The sequence below is a fragment of the Aethalodelphis obliquidens genome, unplaced genomic scaffold, assembly GCF_003676395.1.
Source record: "Aethalodelphis obliquidens isolate GAN/ISIS:26980383/991018 unplaced genomic scaffold, ASM367639v1 scaffold9, whole genome shotgun sequence".
In the NCBI taxonomy this organism is placed as follows: Eukaryota; Metazoa; Chordata; class Mammalia; order Artiodactyla; family Delphinidae; genus Aethalodelphis; species Aethalodelphis obliquidens.
The window spans coordinates 48,346,293-48,361,727 of record NW_020837953.1 but is presented as its reverse complement, the minus strand read 5'-3'; the positions used below and the strand labels follow the sequence as shown (position 1 = coordinate 48,361,727).

At 62.5% G+C, this 15,435-nt stretch overlaps 1 protein-coding gene across 2 annotated transcripts in view; it reads left to right on the top strand.

Annotated features, from left to right (window-relative positions):
* The first annotated feature begins 599 nt into the window (after positions 1 to 599).
* ESPN (espin) overlaps positions 600 to 15,435 on the top strand; it is a 31,888-nt gene continuing 17,052 nt past the window's right edge. For both annotated transcript variants that reach the window (XM_027110361.1, XM_027110360.1), the window contains exons 1-5: positions 600 to 1,005; positions 4,147 to 4,340; positions 14,593 to 14,779; positions 14,905 to 15,087; positions 15,236 to 15,367. In XM_027110361.1, the coding sequence (XP_026966162.1) occupies positions 712 to 1,005; positions 4,147 to 4,340; positions 14,593 to 14,779; positions 14,905 to 15,087; positions 15,236 to 15,367 (990 nt within the window). In that variant the 5' untranslated portion in view covers positions 600 to 711. The remainder of the gene's footprint in view (positions 1,006 to 4,146; positions 4,341 to 14,592; positions 14,780 to 14,904; positions 15,088 to 15,235; positions 15,368 to 15,435) is intronic.

The following is a 15,435-nucleotide window of genomic DNA, read 5'->3' as shown; positions in this document are numbered from 1 at the left end:
GCCCACGTAGCCCCTATAACTTACTAAGTCCCCGTTTTCCTGCTCTGATCACACTTGTCACTCTCTGGAACTGCGGTCATCGTTTGCTGGCTCGTGTCCCCCAGCGCCTAGGAACTGGCACTGAGTGGATGAATCAGTTCGTCTGGGGGCTCTGCCCGCCAGCGCATGGACGGCTCTGATCACCGGGGTCTGCTTTTTTTTTTTTTTAATATTTTGGCTGCACGGCGCGGCCTGTGGGATCTTATTTCTCCGAGTAGGGATCGAACCCGCGCCCCACGCATTGGGAGCGCCGATTCTTGACCACTGTACGAGCAAGGGAAGTCCCGGGGTCTGCTTTTCGACCGGAGGTAAATATGGAGAGAAGTCCCTGGGCGCACCGCCTCTGTCACCGGAGTCCGGCCCTCGGCGCTGCTGCGGCTGGCGGGCGGGCGGGGGACTCGGACCGCGGCGGGCGGGGCCGGGCGGAGGCGGCGCGGGGGGCGGGCCCGAGGCTTAGGCTGGGCGCCGCGGGGGCGCCCAGCCCCAGAGCGCGGCGGAGGCGGAGCGGAGCGGGCGAGGCAGCGCGGGGCCGAGGCCGGGCCGGCAGCCGCTCCGCCTCCCCACTCGCAGGCCCCGACGGTCGCGCCGCGGGCTCTCCCGGTGCCCGAGGACAGACGCATGGCGCCCCGGGAGCCGCGCTGAGCCCCGGGTCGCGGCGCCGCGGGCGGCACCATGGCCCTGGAGCGGATTCTTCAGGCGGCGCGCCAGGGCGACCTGGACGTGCTGAGGTCCCTGCACGCCGCCCGCCTGCTGGGGCCCTCGCTGCGCGACCCGCTGGACGCGTTGCCAGTGCACCACGCGGCCCGCGCCGGCAAGCTGCATTGTCTGCGCTTCCTGGTGGAGGAGGCCGGTCTGCCCGCAGCGGCCAGCGCGCGCAACGGCGCCACGCCGGCCCACGACGCCGCCGCCACCGGCCACCTCAGCTGCCTGATGTGGCTGCTCTCTCAGGGCGGCTGCAGAGTGCAGGTGAGTCCGCGCCGCGCACGGGGCACCCGGGGGGGCTTTCTCCCCAGGAGAGAGTTCTGGTCTGGAGCCCTCGGGTCTTAAGGGGGGGTGGGCTTGGGAGCTCCCTCCAGAGGGCTTGGGGCGGGGTGGGCTCCCCGGGTTGAGAGTACCCGGGCAGATGCCCTGGCAAGCCCTGGCCACTGCCTAGAAGAGCATCTGGGTGATAGGAAACCAGAATGGAATGGGGCTCAACTGGGGGGTGGGGGAAACACAGTGATCCAGGGAGTCCTGGAGAGTGAGCAGGGGAGGGGGACAAAGGGCCTGGAGTCAGAAGCCCATGTCCTCCAGGATCAGGTCTGGGAAGTGGCAGGGGGCCGGGGTGGGGTGGGGGCGGTTTGCACAAAATCCTACAGCCCACCCCAGGCTGAGGTGCGTGTGCCCCTAAGGCGAGGGGAGGGTGGAGGCTGGTAATGGGGGGGGGCCTCCCAAGGACCTGAGCTGATCCCAGGACATCGGCACCTTCTGGCCTCCCAGCTGCTTCAGCCCAGCCCGAGTCTTCCTGCCCTGAGACCCCAGTGGGTCTCAGTCAATGGCCACCAGGCTGGTGTTAGCCAACCTGGCCTCTCCTGATCTGGAGAAGGCAGCTCAGGCCCTCACGTGTAGCTCTCCTGCTGAATCCTGCTGGACGCAGAGCATCCAGCAGGTTCCAGGCCCGGGGATTCAGGTGCGCCCCTGATCTCCGGGAGCCGCCAGTCCACGGGGGCAGTGAACAGCAAGCACACAGTCTAGAAAGTAAACCAGGTAACGCCAGGTACTGCTAGGCCACGTGGTGGGGAGCGACGGGAGCTGCGTGGGCAAGGTGGCCAGGGAAGGCCCCTCCGTGGAGTGACCTCTGAAGGGAGTCTCGGCTGATGGGAGGGAAGTGGCCAGGTGATGACCAGAGAACTCCAAGCCCAAGGAGCAGGGAGTACAAAGCCCTGAGGGGGACGCATCTTGTCCTGTAGCAGGGACGGCAGGGAGGCGAGCATGTTTGCAGCGGGGTGAGGGAGGGAGAAAACCGCAGGGCCGGGTCCCAGAGGGTCTCATAGGCTGGCGTTAGGAATTTGCCCGATACTGTGGTTGTAGGGCAAAGCCAGTGGAGGGAGGAACAGAACTGATTTCCCACTTACAAGGACCACTGTGTTAACTGGATACAGAAGGAGAGGAAGCAGGGCCGACTCTGAGCTGGCTGGCTGTGTCCTGGCGGTGCCCAGACCCCATCCCCCCACCTCCTGGCCTCAGGATGGCCAGGCCTCCCATCCCACCCTTCCTGGGAGATGGCCTGGCCCCTTATCTCTGGGCTAGCTCTGTTATCAGGAGTTCCTGGCACATGGTCCCTGCCCACTCTTTTGGGAGGTGGCATGCCTTCCCGATCCCGGTGTCCGACCTTGGCCAGAAGCCTCCCCAGCACAAGGAGCAGGCGGCCTTGTGCCCGGCTTATCAAGTCTCCCACCCTCTTGCCCCAGCGGCTTGGGTGCTGGGGGCGAAGTGTGTGTGTAGGGGGAGGATGACCTAGATCCGGGGCCCTGCTCAGCTCAGGGAGATAAGCAGCTTTAGGGTACGGGCCATAGCACGTGAGGCTCCTGGGGCCTACGTAGCTGTTGGAGATTGGAGACAGGCTCCTGGGGCCTACGTAGCTGTTGGAGCTTGGAGACAGTTCAGAGGCCTGTGATTCTCTCCTTACTGCCACCCTCACCCAGAGGCCCAGAGCCATCAGGACCCCCTGGAGCCTCAGACCCACAATCCCCAAGGCCAGTGGGAAGTGAGGGCCTTTCTCAAGAGCTGGGGCACAGGGCATACTTCACTATGGGCCTGTCTGGGTCACCCCTAGCCAGCCTTGTCCCCTGGGCTCAGGAGGACAGACTGCACCTGTCTCTGGTCTTCCCCAGGCATTCCACACACACAGGAGTCTCAGCATCGTCCTCCGCTTCCTCTGGACTGTTTTCTCTACCCCCCTTCCTCCCTGCCTCTCTTCTTGCCCAACAGCCGGTCTGTTTGCCCCCACCCCGTAGCCCCTAACTGTGACCTCCCCGTCGTGCCCCTGGCCCCTGTTCCCTCTGTCCCCTCTTTTCCCTGCATTTCTTAGAGGAGCTTCAGAGGTTCTCATGCTACTGAGATTCACCTTCCTTAAGCTCAGGGTCTCTCCAGCACCCCCTGCCTCGGCCACACCTGTTCCCAAATGCCCTCTCTCGGGGCGGGGGCGGAGGTGGGCGTGCAGAGCAGCTTCCCTTCTCTGACACCAGTAACCCGTGCCCGCCTCCACGGCTGCCCCACCCCCTTCCCCGAGCCCCTGCCCAGCTCCCTGCCCACCTCTCCGTCCCCCCACGTGCTTAGTGCTGGGAGCTCATTCTGTTCTAGAACCGGTGCCCACTGTCCCAAACTCCCAGCCTCTGAGTCCAGCCTTCTGGGTGTCTGTCCGTCTTGGCCTGCAGGTCACATAAGCAGCGTTTGCCAACCCCCTCCCGCAAGAGACACGCACACCTGGATGTTCACGGAAGACTCATTCAACACTCCTGGGCCTAAACCGTCAGCCCCTTTGGGGTGCCTGGGAGGGGTCTTGCCCAAGCCCTTCCCAGGGGCTGCCTCTATCCCACACGTACCACCACTGGCTGACTGCCCCGGCCCTGCCCACCAGTAGCCAGCGGCAAGGACATAGCCTGTTCGGGGCGGGGGGCTGGGAGCAGGGAGTCCGCTGGTGTGGGGCAGTTCTCTGCACTGAGGTTGGGTCGTTGGACATGCGTCAACCCGGAGGCCTCTCCCCTTGTGAGACCTGGGGACGAAGAGAGGGAGGAGGCAGGGGTTGGGCGCAGGGGCTGCTCCCCCGACCCCTGACAGCAGGGCCCAACAGCCCACTCTTCCTGGCCCAGCGGCTCCCTCAGGTGTCCCCTGAGCACCTGGGTGACAGGCAGGTGCTCCTGCTGGGGCGATGACAGCGTGCCCTGCGGGCCTCGTAAAGCCCAGCATGGATGGCATCGTGCTGCCGCTATGGACTGAGCTTCAAAGAGGGCCAGTCAGGTGCCTGAGGACAGAACTGCCCCAGTGGCTGGTGGGATGCAGGACGCGGTCCGAGCGGGGGGTGGGGGCAGGGCCAGGCCTTAGGACTAACGGGCTCTCCTCCCACAGGACAGAGACAACTCTGGTGCCACAGTCCTGCACCTGGCTGCCCGCTTCGGCCACCCCGAGGTGGTGAACTGGCTGCTGCGTCACGGCGGTGGGGACCCCACCGTGGCCACAGACACAGGCGCCCTGCCTCTTCACTACGCCGCCGCCAAAGGAGACTTCCCCTCCCTGAGGCTCCTCGTCGGCCACCACCCTGAGTAAGGACCCTCCGCTTCAGGGGGCCTCTGGGTGGGGCGGGCCAGGGCTCTGGGGGGTGCCTGTAGTCGGCCCTGCCCCTCCAGCACGCCGGGGGAATTAGTGCTTCTGGGCCATCCCCGTGGCCAGGGGCCTGGCCAGAGACAACTCCCACCGAAGCTGAAAGTTCTCCCCTCCTGGTGGGCAGACACAGGCCCCAGAGCCCTGCAAGCAGACACTCCCCCGGTACGAGCTGCACTCGAGCCGCAGCGGCTGTGCACGCAGAGCCCTTGTGCGTCTCCAGGGTGCTTCCAGCCTGCAGCAGGCGGCTCTCCGGCTCTGACCTGTGCTAATCTGCAAGATTGTCCTAAGTGGGACGTAGGGGTGAAGAGCGTCTCCTCGACCCCCAGTCAAGAAGGAGGGGGAGCCACGTCAGTTACCCAGCAGTGATGGGAGACGCCCCCTGCCAGACCCCCACCCTGCCTCCTGGGCCCTCAGCCCCCGCCTGTCAGAGGGCAGCTTGTCCTCTCCTGTGGCCGGCCAGCTCATTCCCACTCGCCAGGGGGATGGGGCTCCCAAACCTCCCCGGCCCTCGCGAGGAGAGCGGCTGGTCTGAGAACTCAGCTGAGCAGTGGGCTGGGCACGCCCCAGGGTGGGGTGGGGTGTGCAGAAGAATGGGGTTCACTGAAGAGCACGGGAGTCGTGGGGACGGGGTCCTGGGGGAGGGAGGGAGCCAGGTGCACCCAGAGGGAGGCAGGGGTCCTGGGGGAAAGCCACCCAGACCCTGTCTGAGGGAGTGGGACATCAGTGGCCCTGGGGACCCAACAGACCAGGGCTCTGCCTGGTGACCTTCGTCAGTTCAAGGGGGTACCTGGGAAATAAGTGGTGACAGAGGACCCAGCCTCAGGAGGAGAGTAGTCACAAGGCGGGAGGATCTGTCCTTACCCCTGGCTGCACTCCTAAGGGTGCCTGCCCGGCCTCTGGGCACCAGGGAGCAGCAGGAGGCCAGCCTGGCCCCGTGGCCTGCTGGCAGGGTGGCTGCGTCTGGCAGCGCCTTGGGTGCAGGCATGCCGGTGTGGATACGGAGCAGCTCAAAGCCCCCGGGCCGGGACCAGGACGGCTGAGCCTGGCTCCTTCTTGCTAAGCAAGGGGTTCCCTGGTTTGATTCGTGCGAGACCAGCCGGGGGTCTCCTCACAGCCATCCCTGCCAGAGGCCACTGGGCACCACTCTGGCGTGAACCCTCTGCTCCTGGACGAGCTAAGGTCTGGGTCACACCCAAATCAGTGGGATTTCAAGGAGGAGGCCCCAAACACCCTCGAGTGCAGGCTCCCAACCTGCAGCCATCAGCACCCTGGGGGTCTGGTCTCAGACTTGACATAGGCTCCCCAGGTAGGGGCTGGGGCGCTGCCCCTGTGCATGTCCCCACCCCCCACCCAGGTGGTTCTGACACCACCCCCTCACTTATCACTTATCACGGAGGACACTGGGGCCCTAAGAGGAGAGAGGCGGGCGGTGGTCATCCTCTCGCACCCGCCGGCCTCCCCCATCACACATGATGGGCCCAGGAAGTCAGGCTGGTGGCCATGCCAACTTAGCTCCAATGGTGTGAACTGAGGGGGCTCTTGCCCGCCCCGGGAAGTGCTGGTGGGGGGCAGGGGTGAAGCCCCAGCCTGGCCCCTGAGCCCCTCCTCCCTGAGAAGTCTGGGGCCTACGATGAGCCTCCATGGGCTGGGGTTCCAGCCTTGGGAAGCCTCTGGCTGTGCTGGGGACACCCTCGAAGGCTCAGGGCCTGGGGGACCCTGGTGCTCCCAGGCCAGGCTGTGGTGCTGGCCGTGATTGGGCCCTGGCACCAGCTCTGTGGCCACCAGCCCCCCATGAATCTCAGGGAAGCGGACAGAGGTCTGGGGCTCCATTCCCACAGTGACGACGCGTGACCTGGCTGATAAGGAGGCACTTTTGTGTGATTGCCAGGCTGGGCTCAGGCAGGAGGGGGTGCTGGGCATTGAGGTAGGGCCTGCTGGCGGGGGGTTTTGGGGGCCAGTGCCCACACCCTAACTCGGAAGTAGAGACTCATGCCCTCCAAGGCGGGGGACCCCAGGGCTGGGAGCTGGGGAGGGGCACAGGTGCAGGCTGCCCCAGGCCACAGGGTGCAGTCAGGGGACCCAGGCAGCTAGCGTTAGAGGCCTCCGTTGCCCTGCTCTCCTGAGCCTCCCTGGCCTGCTGTGAAACACTGTGAATTATTCACAAGGGCTCAGCTCTCCCTGGCGGCAGGTGATGGAGGGAGAGCTCCTACCGGTGGGAAACCCGATCCTGCCCGGGAGGCTGTGGGCAGCCATGAGCCACGGCCATGACAAGCTACAGAGGCGCAGGAGGGCTGGGCGGCCTCGGGGGAGGGCCCAGCTAATGCTGGGCGGCACCTTGGGGAATTAGAAAGGACCGCAGGAACGGCCTGTACCCACTCACCCCTCCTCCAGTCTCTCCCAGTCCACTGGGCAAGTCTTCCCAGAGGCAGAGGAATTGCCACCATGACCTCAGGGGCTGCTGCCCCATGGGACCCTCCCTCTGAGCCCCCTGGGGAAAAGAGTCCTTCAGCTAGAAACACGGGGCTGGCAGGAGCTGGGCTGGGGCTGTTTCAGGCCCTGGGTCTGAGGGAGGTAGAGTCAGGAGGGTCAGCCCTCCTGGCCAGGGGCACTAGTGGCTGGTGGAGCAGAGCCACGAGTCCACGTCCCCATTTGGGGCTCAGAAGGGACAGGAGCAGGTAGCCCTCAGAGCTCCTGACCATCCTGCCAGCAGGGTCCTGGGGCCCAGGAACCATCTCACGCCTCGACCATGTGCTTGCTGGGGGCCTCAGTAAGCAGAGGGGAGCCCTGGGCTCAGCTGGGACCCTTAGGCCTGAGCACTGAGGCTGGGGAGGGCTAGGGGCAGGGCCCACCATGGTCTACCAGTCATAGAGAGCTGGAAAACCAGTCTGCGCAAAGGTTTCGGACCAGCTCCCACCTGCTGAATGCCTCCTAGGGGTCTGACACCAAGCAGTAGTCTGAGCCTCACCTGCTACTAGGCAGTAGCTCTGTAATCAGCCCATTTTACAGATTGACTCATCTAACTAATGTTTCTTGAGCACCTGCTCTGGGCCAGGCAATATTCCAAGTGTCAGGGATACATCGGTGAACCAAACAGACAAATGTCCCTGCCTCACGGTGCTGCAGATACAGAAATGGTGTCTCCGAGAGGCTAACTGACCACCCGGGGTCCCACCAGCTCCCTGTGTGGCCTTGGCCAAACTGCACCTCCTCTCTGGGTCTGTCTCCCATTTCTGGGCCAGGCGCTCACCTCTGAGGGCCTTTTCAAGTTCACCTGGGTGGCCCCCTTTTCCTTCCTTACTGCCAAGCTTCATGGAGCCTGGCTCCTCCTGGGGCCCCGTCCAGCTGGAAGGGTTCAGGCAGCCCCTGCCTTGAACAGGAAACCTTAGCTGCTCACCTATTAGGGAGCCCCAGGCCTATGGCTCAGCTCCCCCTTAGAAGGCCTGGGCCTGGGGCTGCCCTTCCCTGCCGGGCACTTGTTGGTGTTCTGGGCAGCAGGGCCTGGGGGGAGCCACACTGGCACACTGGGGACCCTAACCCAGGTGGAGGCTCTGAGAAAGGAGGGGCCTGGTGGAGTCATGAGAAGCCCCTCTCAGTGGGGACAGCCTTCACCTCCACCGGTAACTCCTGGTCCAAGCCTGTCATGTCACTGGGGCCCCAGCTGGCCTCTCTGCCCTCCCCCTGCCCGCTTCCTGTCTGGCTGTGCCCACCTTGGAGACCACAAGTCAGATCCCCAGACCGGCCACAGGCTTCTCTCTCACGGACAGGGAAAGCTGCTTCCTCACAGCAGCCCAGAGGCCCTCCTCACTCTGGCACCCCCGTACCTGACCTCCACCTCCTCTATGCTACCTCCTGGGCTTCCTGTTGCTCCTGCCCTCCGACCTTTGGCCTTTGTACAGGCCATTCCCACTGCCTCACTCTCTTCCCCAGAGAGCCCACAGCTGCTCCCTCCTCCCCTTCAAGGCTTTGCTCTGTCTCCGCTTCTCAGTAAGGCCGGCCCCAGGCCTCCTTCAGATCAGCACCTGCCCCGAGAAGACACACGCCCTCCCTCCCAGGCTTCCTCTCCCGCCTCCTCTCCCCCATACCCACCCTCCTCGTTACCTGGCATTACTTTCTGTGCATCTCAGCACATCCTCTTACCGTCTGTTTCCCCGGGCCATGAGAACATCTCTTCTTCTTCCACATCCTGTATGCCCAGCGCCTGATACTCAGTAAATACTCACTGAAGGACTGAGGAGTCTGGGATCCCTGGGTCTTGTCCGGCCCTGCAAGCAGCTCACTGCCCATGACCTCAGACAGAACTCCCTTCTGGGCGTCCCAGGGCCCGCCTGGCAAACAGACCAGCTGAGGCTACGTGCGAGGAGGCATCACAGAGCTCCGGGCCTGGCTGCCCGTCTCGCTCACTCCCACATTTATCCAGTCAACGATTAGCATCCACAGGTACCCTAAGTGCCCAGCCCCGCTAGCGTTAGGGATGTAGTGAGTCCTCACGACTTCATGGAGACAGCTTGGGGGGCTCCCAGGGGCAAAGAAGGAGCCAGGTCAAGGGCACGTGTGCACGCAGAGACGTTCTTGCTTATTTTCCAGTGTGTCGGGGTGTGTCCGGCAGCCCCGGTGGAACCAAGCTTGAGTGGGCAGGTCTCCACTGTTTTCGAGCTCTGCCCCGCCCTGGCGTGTGGCAGCCTCGTGATGTGTGTCCCTGGAATGCATAAAAAAAGTGCCAAGGCAATTCAAAGGGGACAAGTGCTATGAAGTGAAACGGGGTATTCGTAGGAAGTGGTTGGGGGGTTTCTTTAAATTGAGGGGGTCCAGGAAGGCCCCACTGAGGAGGTGAGAGCTGAATGGGAGCGGACCAGCCATGCCAAGACCTGGCCTGGGAGCGTTGCAGGTGGAACTGGCCGGGGCAGAGGCCTGAGGGGGGGTCCCGCTTGGCCTCATCGCGAGCCAGGAGGGCCTGGAAGGCTGGGAGAATTGCAGACCAGAGTGAAGGCTTCTGGGGATAGTCCAGGCTGGCTGATGGATTGGGTGTAAAGCTGGCTGTTCTAGAATCTTCCTCAAATCAGGGCTGCATTGCTGCACTGGGCCAGGCCTCCTTTGGGTTCATTTCAAATAAGTCAGGAGGCGTGATTAGAGGATAAGGGAGGTAGAAACGCCAAAGGCTCCGAGTCTTCGTTCAGGGCGGACTCACCTCACAGCCAGATCTAACCCTTGTGGAGATCGTCCCCTACCAGACCTCCCCTGGGGCAGAAATGATTGCCAGTGGGGAGGGCCACTGGAAATGCTGTCCTTTGACCGGAGTCTGCTTCTGTGGGCAGATCACTCCTTGTTCCTAGCGGCAACGGTCACAGTAAGGTGGCAGCAATCTTGGACGGAGATTTCTATCAAGCCTTTACAAGCATTCCATGTTTCTTTTGTGTCATCAGGGTGACTTGCTTAATAGTTACAGTTTGTCCATATCATCTTTGTTCCCAAGAGGAAGAAAAGTATCCTTATGTGATGGTTGCTAGGGAGACGCAGACTTGTAAAGAACTCAAGGGTCCAGTGTTGCCAAAGACTCAGGGGAGGGTGGCCTGGTGTCCTTCACTGAAATGGGGACAGTAAGGGGGGAAGGTAGTTTGAGGGAGAGTGTGGAGAGATTTGCTCCATGTAAAGGCAGGTAAAGGGGAAATTCCCTGGCGGTCCAGTGGTTAGGATGCCTTGCTTTCACTGCCAAGGGCGCAGGTCGATCCCTGGTCGGGGAACTAAGACCCCGAAAGCTGGGTGCATGGTCAAAAAGTTTTTTTGTTTTTTTGCGGTACGCAGGCCTCTCACTGTTGTGGCCTCTCCCGTTGCGGAACACAGGCTCCGGATGCGCAGGCTCAGCGGCCATGGCTCGCGGGCCCAGCCGCTCCGCGGCATGTGGGATCTTCCCGGACCGGGGCACGAACCCGTGTCCCCTGCATTGGCAGGCGGGCTCTCAACCACTGCGCCGCCAGGGAAGCCCCAAAAAGTTTTTTTAATTTAAAAAAAAAAAAGGCAAGTGAAATTCAAGAAGCTGCTCGATGCGCAGGTGGCTGAGTGAGCTGCGCGCTGGTGCAGCGGCCGCAGGTGCTCCAGGTCCAAGCTGGGGGGAGCGGCACTGGGACAGGTGACCTATACCCCTGGGAAGTAGATGACCTCACCAGGGGCAGAGTGAGTTTAGAAAGGAGGTCCTGGGGCACCCCAACATTTGGAGATTGGGCAAGGGTCGAGGGCCCATCCAGGGAGGCTGAGAAGGCCTGGTGTGTGCTTGTCCGTAGCCAAGAGGAGCAGGTGTTCGGTGGGGTGAGGGGCGCCTGTTAGGGCGTGGCCACGTCAGTCTCGAGGCCGGTAGCCTGGAGGTGACGGTGTGAGGGGGCTGGCGGGTCAGGCTGTGGCCGTGGTACCAGGAAGCCAAGCCCTGCTTTCCCTGGGAGGAACCTTGCAATTTTCAAAGATTCCTCTTCTGTCTCTCACAAGAGGCTTGGAGAGGCAACAGCTGTGATGCCCATTTGCCATATGTGGAAACTGAGGCTGGGGGGGGTGCTAGAGAACGCCCCGGGGCCCTGCACAGTGAGCCACAGAGTTGGGGTGGTGGGTGGAGGCCAGGGCCAAGAGTAGGGGCTGGGGCTGGACCGGTCACCCATGGCGTCACTATGGCTAGAACTCGATGGGTTGGAGCCAGGCGGGTCCTGAGGCCAGAGGTCTCCCGAGACCCCATCCCTCTGCTCTAGGCAGCGACTCCGCAGCAGAAATGCTGCCCGGCCTGACCCATGCTTGTCGGGGCCTGGACACCCCAGGTCAGCAGTGCTCCCACAGAGGCACAGGGAGGAGGGATCCTAAAATACAGCGACAGCGCCAGGCCTTGCTGAGGGCTCTGCAAGCGTGTCTCAGCAACGATCATTATCCCCACGCGTGGACGGCTTTGTGAACAGAGATGGGAGGCGAGACACCACTTGTGGGTGGCACACACGCCAGGTCCTTCTCACACTGGGTCCCCCTCTGCCTCTCAAGGGATCCTAGCCCTCTGTGCCTCAGTTTCCTCATCTGTAAAAGGGGAACGATTCTGACACCTACCGGGTAAGGTCTTTAGGAGGAGTAGATAGAGACCATGTGTGCTTCGCGCATCCCAGTGCTTGGCACAGAGCAGTGTGTTCAGTAGATGGTACCCACTGTCATTGTTATCCGTTATTGTCATCTCTACTACTATATAAACTCACTCTCTCTCCATCTAAATTCATTAATTTAAAGACTAGTGTTGGGAATTGCCTGGCGGTCCAGTGGTTAGGACTTGGCGCTTTCACAGCCAGGGCCCGGGTTCGATCCCTGGTCAGGGAACTAGGATCCCACAAGCGCCGCCAAAAAAAAAGAAAAAAAAGGACGAAATTCATTAATTTACTTTGTTCCTGTGTGTATATATATATATACATATATATATATATATATATATGTATATATATATATGTTTTTTATCTTTTGGCCACGCTGCACAGCATATGGGATCTTAGTTCCCCAACCAGGGATTGAACCTGCACTCCCTGCATTGGAAGCATGGAGTCTTAACCCCTGGACCGCCAAGGAAGTCCCTCCTCCATATTTTTAGAGTTTACCCCAGTGCGTATGAGGGTGCCCATTCTTCTTGCCTCCAGGTCGACACAGAAGAAAGGAACAAGACCAGGACCCCCTTTCCCACCCCGGCTCATCAGCAAATCTGCCCCGTATTCTGGGGTCTCCCAGGCTGGGGGCTGTGACTCCCGTATGGGTTACTGAGCGCTCCCTCCGTACCAAGGACGCCAGCTGGGGTTGTCAGCCAGGGGCCTGGCAGGAGGCTGTGAGCACAGCTTCTCCCTCCTGCCTGGCTCCTGCTCTGTGCCAGCTTATCAGACCTTCTGAGACCTCCTCAGGCTGGCTGGGCACCCGTGGGTCATGGATCCCAGCCAGGCGGGGTGGACTGGGAGAACAGGGCTGCCGGCAGATCCGGTGCCCTGAGCTGCGTACACTGCCTCAGGCCTCCCCCGAGACAGCCCGGTGGGTCCTGGGCGGTGGCCCCTCCAGTCTCCAAGCCCCAGGACCCCAGCACTCGCTGCGCCTTGGTTACGGGGTGAATAATTCAGGCCATCGAGTGTCGGTCATGAAATATTAAACGGGCCGTTCCTGACGCACCAGCTTGTGAAAGTGGGAGGGGGGCAGTGCTGGCACCGGGGCGTGGAGGCCGGTGGCCGAGAGCCAGCGCGTTCCTGAGGTGCGGCGTGTGGGCGCGACGCTGTCTGCCCCTGTGCGCTGTGCTCGGCGCACCACTGCGCCCCCGACACGGGTGGGGTATTGGCAGGCAGCCGGGCACCGTCCCAGACTCGGTGTCAGCCCCGAAGTGGCAGCTCTGTGCCTGAGGAGGGGCTGTTCCCACGTCAGGAGGACGAAGAGAGCTGGGGCTGCGTGCCTGGTGGGCGCTGCAAGCCTCCTGGGGTCAGGGGTCAGGGGTCAGGCAAGTGGAAAGGGATGGGGTTTTAGGGACAGGGAGAGGTCAGACGGGAGGGTCCGAGGGGTGTGTCAGAGCGAGGGGCCGAGTCGTGGGTGGCTGACAAGAGGGTGGGTGAGGGGGCAGATGGAGGAGGAGTGGGTGGCCTGGTGCCCACGTTGCCTACACGCGGCTGACACTTAGATGAGGGAGGGAGGGCATGGGTGGTGGGGGTGGAGCGTGTGATCGAGGTCGTGAGCAAATAGATGGGAGAGGCGGGTGGGTGGGAGGATATGAAGTCGGACGAAGAACTGCGCTTCCTGGGGCCCAGAGGGCTGATCCAGCCCAGAGGGACTCAGCTCCGACTCCCTACCCCGCACTCTCTGTGTCCCAGACCCGCTGCGAGCTCCTCTGCCTGGGCCTAGATTGTGGCTCCACCTAGTGTCTAGATCTGGTAACTGCACCCTGGCATCCACACACATTGTGAAGTCAGAAAAACTGAGGCTGAGCCAGTGGCAGGGACAGCTTCCCTATTTCCCAGCAGCACTCCACTTCATGGGACTGATTCCCCAGTTAGGACCCTTCTGTGGGAGCTGGGGAGCAGGGATGGGGGGCAGTGACAGCTGCAAGCCAGGCCCGAGGGAAGGCTGAGGGAGTGAAGACATGGAATGGCCCTTCCCCCAATCCCTCTCCTCGATCCCTTCGTACCTGCTGTGCATCCGGGCCTGCATCACACAGACGGATTGTGCTCCGGTGCCACTTACCAGCTGTGTGACCTTTGGCAAGTCACAGCCCCTGGGCCTCAATTGTCCCACTGCAAAATGGGGATGACAGTAGGACCTAAGTTAGGACATGCAGTGAGGACCTGTGTGCTAGTGTCGTAGCGCAGGGGAGGTGCTCAGTGGACGGCGGCACCCGTCGTGTTGCCAGGCTGATGACAACCACAACCAGAATATTCCACTGAATTTTAATTTCAGATAAACAACGAATAATGGTTTAGTGTATGCACATCCCATGCCACATTGGGGGTAGACTTACACTAGAAAATTATTTGTTGTTTATCTGAAATTCAGATCGTAACTGGGCATCTTATGTTTTACCTGGTGACACTACCACTCTGCCTTCTGGGAATTCAGTCTTCTGGGGGTGGCAGAGGCCAAAATAAGTTATGATCGAGCATGACAGGTGGCCCATGGAGTGAGCCCAGGGCAGAGTATGAGGCACAGAGGTGGGAAAGGCCTGTTCTGCTGGAGAAATCAGGGCAGGCCTCATGAAGGAGGGATCTGTACCGAGTCTTCAAGAGAGACGGGAAGGGCATTCCAGACAGAGGGGGGACATGATCAAAGGTACAGAGGTCCGACAGCAGGTGTGAGGACTCACACTGACTGTGGGTCAGTGTGGCTGAAAAGGTAGGGGGAGGCCAGGTCACCGCATCCCTGTAGACCTTGGTAAAAAGGTGGGCTATTTACTGAGGGCAGAGACTAGCTCAGTCAAATGTGCATTGCAGAAAGAAGGCTGCCGGGGGGAGGTGGGGAGCAAGCCAGAGGGCCCCCCCCCACACCCAGGGAGGCTGGCACAAGACTGAGTCCAGAGGGAGTTGGGCAGCCGGGTCCAGCCACTAGGTTTTTCTCCAACCCACCCTCCCAGCCCTCCAGAGCTCCCCGGAAGCGGGTGAGGGGTGAAGAAAGCTTTGGAGGGGGACGGGCACTGAGAGCCCGCGGTGGGTGCTGCGTCTTCCGCAGGGGAGTGAATGCCCAAACCAAGAACGGTGCCACGCCCCTGTACCTGGCGTGCCAAGAGGGCCACCTGGAGGTGACGCAGTACCTGGTGCAGGAGTGCGGCGCGGACCCGCACCTGAGCGCCCACGACGGCATGACCCCGCTGCACGCCGCGGCGCAGATGGGCCACAGCCCGGTCATCGTGTGGCTGGTGAGCTCGGGGACAGGTCGGGGTTGGGGCCCGGGAGAGGCGGGGCCTGTACGGGACGGGGGCGGGGCCAAGAGGGGCCTGGCGCCCAGCCCCCGCCCTTCTGTGCTCCGTCCCCTCCCCCCCAGGTGAGCTGCACCGACGTAAGCCTGTCGGAGCAGGACAAGGACGGCGCCACGGCCATGCATTTCGCGGCGAGCCGCGGTCACGCCAAAGTGCTCAGCTGGCTCCTGCTGCACGGCGGCGAGATCTCGGCCGACCTGTGGGGCGGGACCCCGCTGCATGACGCCGCCGAGAACGGGGAGCTGGAGGTGAGGGCGGGCCGGGGGCGTGGCCGGGAGGCCGGGCGAGCGCGGGAGGGGCGGGCGCCCTCTGCTGGCGCCGCGCTCTCAGCACAGCGCTGCCCAAGCGCCGGGGTCCCGGCTGTCGGCCGGGGGTCCTCACTGCGCGCCCCTGCAGTGCTGCCAGATCCTGGTAGTGAACGGCGCGGAGCTGGACGTCCGCGACCGCGACGGGTACACGGCCGCCGACCTCGCGGACTACAACGGCCACAGCCACTGCACCCGCTACCTGCGCACCGTGGAGAACCTGGTACGCCCCGGGCGCTGCTCCCCCGCGTTACTGCATTCCCCCCACAGCTTGCCCCCACCTCCCCGCAG